At 52.1% G+C, this 8961-nt stretch overlaps 1 protein-coding gene across 1 annotated transcript; it reads left to right on the top strand.

Annotated features, from left to right (window-relative positions):
* The first annotated feature begins 591 nt into the window (after positions 1 to 591).
* Positions 592 to 5740, top strand: LOC138504126 (beta-1,3-galactosyl-O-glycosyl-glycoprotein beta-1,6-N-acetylglucosaminyltransferase 3-like). Its single transcript, XM_069624345.1, has one exon. It carries the CDS (start codon positions 2018 to 2020, stop codon positions 3335 to 3337), a length of 1320 nt encoding a protein of 439 aa, XP_069480446.1. The 5' UTR covers positions 592 to 2017; the 3' UTR covers positions 3338 to 5740.
* Positions 5741 to 8961: the final 3221 nt, after the last annotated feature.

Raw genomic sequence — 8961 nt, 5'->3', positions numbered from 1 at the left:
ATAGAAGAACCTGCGGTATGATGGATAAATGGATCGCCTGTAAGATAACTCCTTGACTTTATGTAAATAAAGCTTGCAGTGGCATTGTGATTTCCATCTTGAAAACTTGTTTGTTCTTTTTATTCTGTGAAATTCATCCTGGGGGCCTGGTAAGGGGGCGGGGTGTATGAGTGCGACGAACGAAATGGGGTGTTTGGCGGGGGAGGCGCTACTAAGGTTTACAACCAGTGTACAATGTTTTCTTATCACTTGTCTTTAAGTGCTGGGCATGTAGTCTCTTCAATAACTCTGACGTGCAAAGTCCCAAACCCACATCATTAATCAGCCTGCAAATATTCACGAAATGCTTCTAGAAGCGAGTTTTCAAAAGCAAGTCTGAGTCAAGCTTTGGGAAGCAAAGAAAGGGGCTGCGCCGAAACCACCAGGATGCAAGACGAGGATGCGCATATCTCGCCACGCTCGCTCTACCCGCTGAGCTGGCGCCTCGCCTCGCGGCGCATCACGCAACCATCAAAGGCTTCCGGGTGGGATGGGATTGCCCAGACACTGGCCAGTGCAGCTGCTGGGAAAGCGCGAGGCGGAAGCAACTCGGCGTGTGTGGCAGTGTGTGGGACACGCCCGTGCGCCGGGTGCAGTCGGTTTTCTCTGATTCATAAACTAGCTTTTACAATCATTGTTTATCTTCATACGGATCAGTGTGGCACCGTCTCTCCGCGCGGGCCGCGCCCGCTATGCTCCTACCGTGGGACGGACGAGATCTGCTGCAAGGCACGGAATCTGCCCCAGCCCCACAAACCCCCCCCCCCCCAACACCCCCAGGGCACCATGTATCTCTTCATCCTTCCGTAGCGCACGAAGCCTGCCCCGGGGACCACTGTCCAGGGTCCGCCAAGTCATCTGAACATGGCATGGCTCGAGAGCAGGGCACCTCCTGGAGCCCCATGCCTGGCCATGGAGTGAGAAGGGGGAGGCTCCGACAGAATCCCTCATTCGCTGACAGTGCGGGGCGAGGGAGGGGCCAGGGTGGACGATGGCACTTCTGTCGTCAGTTCTTCGCAAGTTATCAGGGACAGGAAGAGAGTTGCACCATCGTACGGAGAATGAGATGGGAGATGATGACGCCCCGCCCTGCATACCCGGGTCTCGGACCGCGGGGGAGGTGCGTCGGGGGAGTTGCACAACCCTCGGTACTTCTCGCAGGTGAGAGTGAGAGGGACCTCAGTGGCGGTCCATGGGGGGAAGGAGTGGCAGAGGGACCACGGAGCTCACGCCTGCCCCCGGTGCCTTGTCTGCCATGCTCCAGCCTGCGTCCAGTGAACAAGAGCTTCAGCCTGCATCCTCTGCTGTGCCTAGAAGCTGAAGCCGGCGTCCCTACGTGCCTTGTCTGCCAACCTCAACCTGCATCCTCTGCTGTGCCTAGAAGCTGAAGCCGGCGTCCATACGTGCCTTGTCTGCCAACCTCAACCTGCATCCTCTGCTGTGCCTAGAAGCTGAAGCCTGCGTCCTCAAGCTCCAGCCTGCGCTCATTGAACAAGAGCTCCAGCCTGCATCCTCTGCTGGCTGTGCCTTCAAGCTGAAGCCGGTGTCGTGTGCCTAGTCTCCCAGGTTCCAGTCTGCGCCCAGTGAACAAGAGCTCCAGCCTGCACCTATAGCTTCGACTCTGTGCCTTCCAAGCTCCAGCCTGCATCCCGGGAACTCCAGCCTGCACGCTGTGAAGAAGACCTCAAGTCCCAACTCTGTTCCTTCCAAACTCCAGCCTCCATCTAGTGACAAACACCCAAGACGTCAGTAATACGCTGCAAAGGCAGTGGAAATCAGTGGCCTGCAGTGCTCCAGCCTGCACCTAGTGCTGCCTACAGACACTGAAGACATCACTCATACTCTCCAAAGGCAGGGGAAGTCAGTGGCCTGCAGTGCTCCAGCCTGCACCCACTCCTGCTTAGAGACACCCAAGACATCACTCAAACTCTCCAAAGGCAGTGGAAGTAAGTGGCTGGCTGTGCTCCAGTCTGCACCAATGTTTTTTTTCCGGAGAAAGGGGAGCAAACTGCAGCAGATTTTAGGACTGTTAGTTCTGACGGCCTGTGCTACCATCATGCTGAAGGTCTACACCACCAGGGATTGCGAGCTGGCTGACCTGCGCACTGATGCCAAGAGCCCAAACAGTGCTGTCTGCAGGGACCGTCTCTATCCACACCTGCATCTCTCGCCCACAGATGGCACCAACTGCTCCCGCATCCTCAGGGGCGACATCGAAGCCCTGCAGCAGGCTGCCCGGCAGAGGCTGGAAGTGGCCCACAAGCATCAGCCAATCACAGAGGGTTTCTATCTAAATCAGACTCAGGACTGCAACAGCTACCGGGCAAGCAGGCGATTTATGCCAGTGGCGCTGAGCCTTGAGGAGGAGGCCTTCCCCATAGCCTATTCAATGGTCATCCATAAAAACATTGAGATGTTTGAGCGGCTGCTGAGATCCCTCTATGCTCCACAGAACATCTACTGCGTGCACGTGGACGCTAAGGCTCCCACACCTTTCCTGCAGGCGGTCCAAGCCATCGCAAACTGCTTCCCCAACGTTTTTGTGGCATCCAAACTGGAGAAGGTGATCTACGCCTCCTGGTCCAGGGTCCAGGCAGACCTTAATTGCATGGAGGACCTTCTGAAGAGTCCTGTACCCTGGAGGTACTTAATCAACACCTGCGGCACTGACTTCCCCATTAAGACCAATGGTGAGATGGTGCGTGCCCTATGCGTGCTGAATGGACGCAACAGTATGGAATCTGAGCGGACATCAGAATACAAGAAGAAGCGGTGGCAGCTGCAGCACAAGGTGGAGAACTCTAACATTCTCCAAACCGGCGTGGCAAAGGCACCTCCACCCATCAGCAGCCCTATGTTCTCTGGCAGTGCCTACATTGTGGTGTCTCGGGAATTTGTGAGGGCGGTCTTTGAGGAGCCTGTGGTCAGAAAGTTGGTGGAGTGGGAGCAAGACACTTACAGTCCAGACGAGCACCTCTGGGCCACCCTACACCGCATGCCTGAGGTGCCTGGCTCCATACCTCACAACAACAAATACGAGCTCTCAGACATGAACGCCCTACCTCGCCTGGTGAAGTGGCAGTACATGGAAGGGGATGTCACTAAGGGGGCGCCCTACCCACCCTGCACCGGTGCTCACCAGCGATCTGTCTGCATCTATGGGGCCGGCGACTTGCACTGGATGCTCCAGCAGCATCACCTCCTGGCCAACAAGTTTGACCCCTCAGTGGACAACACAGCGATCCAATGCCTAGAAGAATATCTCAGACACAAGTCGCTGTATGATGAGGAACTCTGAGGAGACCCTTGCCCAGGTGCTTGGAGGGCAGAGGCAGCTTGGGCAACCGATGACCAAAGAATTTGCCCCGCCATTCCTTGAATATTGGCCATCATGGAAACAATGTGAATAACTGTAAATGGGCCAGTGGAGATCCTGGTCACACGCCGCTCTTATCAGGTGGTCCTGGTCTGGTAACTTCATACTGAGGCGGGCATTGGGCTCAAAGTGGTGAGAAGAGGGGTGCATTCATCAGGGTGTGAAGGAAAAATCAGTGATGAAGGAGGAGAGTAGTTGTGAGGAAGTAAAGAGTGTTTAGAGGGAAGAAGTAAACAGCGAAGTAGGAGTGAATGAGTGTTGAGAAGGCAGATCTTTCAGCGTTTTTGCACAGATTGTGGTACTTGAATGGCTGTATTTGCATTGTTATTCATGTATTGTAATGTTTTGGGTCATTTATATAGTGCTCTTTCACCATATGTATGGCCTCAATGCGCTTTGTGGCTGGACGCCCTCAGTGACCGCAGTCAATGTGGTTGAGGTTCTAAGAGTTTTGATTAAGAGATGCTTGTGTGCATTTTCGCTGTCTTAGGACTTAGGTGGCTGGCTAGGCTCCATTAAGCAGCCCAAAGGTCAGGCATGTGGGTGGGTGCTGTTGGTGGTTTAGGATAAAGTGCTATTGTTGAAGATTCGATGTGTGCCCAGCTATACCGAATTTTCGTTTGTTGGTATTTGCTGTATGCTAGTGGCAGTGGTGTTGAGGTAAGTCAGGGGTTTCAGTGTGCACGGCTATGTGTGCGGCTAGACCGGAATGACATAGCTATACCTGCATTCTAGGGTGCATGGATGTTTGGCCGTGCCTTTTGCCTGTGTCCACAGAGGTGGTGTACAGTATACGTACTGTATGTTTTAATGTAGTTCATCTGCAGCATTCTTTTTTCTTTGTCCACCGTGGACGGCAGGTCTCATTGTTCGTGGTCTCTCTGGAACCGAAGTCTGGGCAGCGAGGGCGAGTGAGGTTTATTGCGGTTTGTCTCAGCGAATGCTGCCGGCTTCCCTGGTGTATTTACCAGGTAGGAATGTTGTCGTGGATCGGGCTACAGTTTGTCAAGGTCAGCCGACGCGAAAGCTGGAGTTATCCGTGCTGTAATAGGAGGAGAAGTAAGGTTTATTGCGGTGTGCCCCAGCGAATGCTGCTGGCTTCCCTGCAGTATTTATCGGGTCAGAGTGCTGTTGTGAATGGGGGCGATAGTTTGTAAAGGTGAGCCGCTGCGGATACCGCCGGCATCTGTGCTGTAATTAGTGTATGAGAATGTTGGGTTCAGCAATGTAGTTTAGAGAGGGGGAGCGGTTCAGGGGGATGTTGTGAAAAGCCAGGCCTTTCTGAATTTCAGGTGATTTTCAATATTGCGAATGTGTAGAGGTAGGGAGTTCCAGATAACCAGCGCCTGGACAGAGAATGATTGACAAGCCTGGAGGAGTTGTGAAGTGAGACCACTAGGCGATAGGCTCTGTGAGATCTGAGACTCCTTGAGGGCTGGTAATACTGAATTGTGTTACACCTTCATGCTTTTGCTAAATCACAGAAATGAAAACCACAGCTATGCATGCAAAGTGATATGCTTTGTAATGTATTTATTGAACAGCCCAACTTCTAAATGACTACTGCAGAGGTCTGCAATTCCGGTCCTGGAAAGCACCAACGGCCACACTAGGTTTTTAAGGATAGCCATTGACTATGTAAATAACTCTTGTTTAGATTCACTGTATTCAAATGCACTTTGAGTGGTTATCCAGAAAAACCTGATTTGGCTCTTGAGAGGTAGACTTGGAAAGTGTAAGACTGCAGTATTGACCCGGTACCAGAGCACTGCCTAGTAAAATAATAGTTATTTAATATCTCACTTTGATCCAAAACACTTTACAAATCGCTACACACTTGATCGATTTCGAAAGAATGAAAGGCTGAGCCAACCTGGTTGGGATTTGAATATGCGACATGCAGATCAAACACAGATCACAACAACAAAAGCTTAACCCACTGAGCCATTTTACCAGCTATGAACAGAAGCAAGCTCCCATTTGAGAGTCACCATGTTTGATGCTTCTTGCAGATGCGTGCAGGAGAGCATTGGGCATCTTTCTGGATCAGGAAATAAAGTCCAGCATCCTTGTAAAAGTCCTCAAGGCTGTGGAAGGAGCAGCAACAAGTAACTCATGGGCCTTGCAACTACATACAAACAAAACCAAGGGCTACCATGTACACCATCCTATTGGGATTTCCCACATTTATTGTCTTGCAAGTATTTATTTTGTGCTATGGAGTTCAAATCCCAGTTCTAAATATGTGACAGCCTCACCGCCATCACACCAGTGCACATTTTGGGATACAATAAAGAGTGAAATTATACAAATGGTCATTTTCAATATGATCAAAGTGTGCTTTTGTGTTCTTTAAGGTTTTCAAAGTATTGGATGAAGATGACTTGTTTTAATATTTTATATTGTTTGACTGCTCATTTTTGAAGTCCCTGTAAAAACATCGTTGGGGAATGTTACGTGCACACTTTCAGGAACACAGGTCCCGCTACCTTATTCTCCTCAGTTGCACGGTGCAGTGCAAGAGAGGAGGGTAAAAGTGCAACGTACATGCGTGTACGCCACCCTTTTGCACTCCGTGCAAATAAAGCAAACGCTGTGTGCCATGTGCACAGCATGGCAGGCAGAGTTTACAATGGATTTCTATGGAGTCTGCATGTGTTTTTCTGGTGCACAAAGCAGGCGAGTTCCATAGGAATCCACGTGATTTGCGCCAGCATGAAAATACATGCTGGCGCAATTGGTGGAAAAAGTCATCAGGCCCTGAATCCCCACTGGAACTGCTGGGTTCAGAGACGAGTGCTGCGAACGTCCCGAATATTAACCAGAAAAGCACAGCACATTTATTTGCACAATGAAATAACTCAGTGGGTTTATGTGCTTGCTGCATCTATCCGTGAGTATTATAATACGTTTTGAGAGGGAGGAACAATTCCATAAAAGCAGACACAAGAACAAGGAGATGTATACATTAAAAATGAAATTTTAAATGCAACATAAATCTTGAAATTCAGAATATTTTCAGCTTTGAAAAACATGCGCACAAACAATGACACAGTGTGTGATCCCCAGGTTTTTGGTAGATACGATATTGATGCTGTCAAGATAAAGTGAACATTGTTAATTCATCAATCATAGGTTAGGAGCTACACCTCATTATAGACATTAATGGGCCCGGTTCAAAGTGAATTTGCACTGCTGAAAGGTGACTTTGCACTGCCGACACAAACCCTGATTAATTGAACCGTGCAAAATGTATTTTTGCCTTGCAAAGTCAGCGCATACTACTGCAAAAAAGACTATGCGCTGACTTTGCAAGGCAAAAATACACTTTGCACGGTTCCATTAATCCGGCGGGCGAACGCGCCGGCGAAGCAGGCATGGCGAGCGCCGCCCCTTAGTGGGGGCGGTACAGGCCGCCCTTCCCCTCCCCCCACACACGTAAGGGAAATGCGCCGGGGGGGGCGGATGATGACGGAAAGGGGCCCGCCCCCCCCTGGCAGGGCGCGAAAGCTTCGGGGCAGGGCGGGAAACCGGGGAGAAGCCGGGCATAAAAGCCCGTGCTGGTGTGAGCATTCACACATCCTCCCTCGGTTTCCCGTCTTGCCGGAGCTGCGTTCTTTTTTTTGTCGTGGGCAGCCAGTCGGAGCAGCGCTCGTTCCGCATCAGGCAGCCATCCGCATCGTTGCAGTGGTCGCGAGGTCGGGGACAGGGTCGAAGGTGGTGACGGTGGCGTTCTAGCGTCGGCAGAAGGAGTACGGGTATCGCGTCGGTACAGGAGGTAGTGTACGAGTTCGAGGAAGTTCCCGGTGCTGCAGCGGTCGGTTCCAGGAGCAAACGTTGGAGGTAGGCACTGGGGATATAGGTTCGCGGCGTTGTGGAGGTGGGGGGGAGCGAGTGGGGTCGATGTCGGCCCCGGTTCTGGGGGGGAAGGGGGGCATTTTCTATAGTTAGGGTATGCCGTTCCGCATTATAGTGCCTGTTATGTCTTGCCGCGTTTAATTCTTATACGATGGCCTCCGAACTGCTGGGAGGTCATCAGGGCCGCCGGCCGTCCGTGTGCCTCTCATGGGTGGCTCGCTTTTATGAAGGAGCCGCGCCGCGTCCAATTTTAAAGCCCATAGTATTTCTGGTTGGTATAGCTCCCTTGGTCTGGTCTGCGAGCCAGAATGTGCAGGAGCTGGTCGAGTGGCACAGCGAGCAGAGCGCTCGCGTTGACATCCGTTTAGAGCCTGCTAACGCAGGTTCGAATCCCGGCGGCGGGACTAATTCTAACTTTTGCATCCGTGGGCACCCAGAAGGCTCACAGCCCCACTATAGTCCCAATAACATCATGCACACGGTGGGGGCCATGAGGAGCTGGGGTAGGGCGGGGGGGGGGGGTTTGCAAGGAGGAAGGCATACAGGTGGGGGGGGCACACCGCGGCGAGGGCGATGCATTTGGGAACGAAAAAATGGCGGAGCCGCCGTGCCGCGTGTATTCCAAGCCCACACACCGTGATCGTGTGTGTGGGTGGATGGTTTGGTGTGTGTGAGTTTGGCATTTGAAGGCATTGGCAGTTCATAAGATTGCTGGTGGGAAAGTGGTTTTATCTAATATTTCAGGAATTCTCCAAAAGGTTCAGGTTTTGAGCAAATTGCTGAGCACTATCCCTTCTTAACAGAGGCTCTTAGGTGTTTCTTTGTTTACGAAGGGGGGATGGCTTCCTTCCTTTTCGGTTGTTTGGAGCAGCTCCGTTGGTCTAACGCAGGTTCGGATCCCGGCGGCGGGACAAACTCCACCTTTTGCATTCGCGGGCACCCAGAAGGGGGGATACATGTTCGTTGGGTCGGGGGGAAACGGGGGAGTCGAGGTCGACGGGGGCCGCGGGCGGATGGGGGGGGGGGGTAGGAGCATCCATTCGAAGGGGTACAGCTCCGCTTAGGGAGCCGATGATATCGCGGGGCGTGGGCCTCTGAACGTCGTCCGTGTGCACCACAGGGGTGGCTAGTTTTGTAAATATCAGAACTATGTTTACGCGATCGCTGCGAAATATGTGCTTTGGGCATGCTACATAACGTGATAGGATTGGGAAAATGCTAAGATGTAATATGTATCAGAGTCCAGCCAGTGTGGTTGGCAAGTGCCCGTGTGCCCCCTTCCTAGCCCGCCCCGTGCCAGAAAGAACACGTTCTTCTAACGGATAATTAATATCAATAATGACTATGGGGATCTATGGACTCACGGTGCGCCCCGTAATTTCAAGTATGTTTGGGAATGCATATTTCAAGGAGTCTCCGCGGCCGCAGTATGTGTTTGATTTGCCATAGGGCCGCCGTCCTCCGTGTGCCCCACAGGGGTGACTCGCGCAGTTTTGTTTGGAGAATCAATACCGTTGTTTTAAGCGTCTGCAGCTTTCGTTCGCGCCTGAATATTCCCGGGGACAGGCGAGATCACGCAAGTCTGCGAGTGGGGGGCATGGGGGCTCCTCGTTTGCTGGGGCGCGAACACATTATCACCTCGGAGCGATGAGTTACGCGCTGACGCAGGTTGTGCGACTACTGCTTAG

This window comes from Ambystoma mexicanum, chromosome 11, assembly GCF_040938575.1.
Source record: "Ambystoma mexicanum isolate Mex_15411 chromosome 11, UKY_AmexF1_1, whole genome shotgun sequence".
NCBI lineage: Eukaryota > Metazoa > Chordata > Amphibia > Caudata > Ambystomatidae > Ambystoma > Ambystoma mexicanum.
This window is presented reverse-complemented; position numbering and strand designations above follow the sequence as displayed.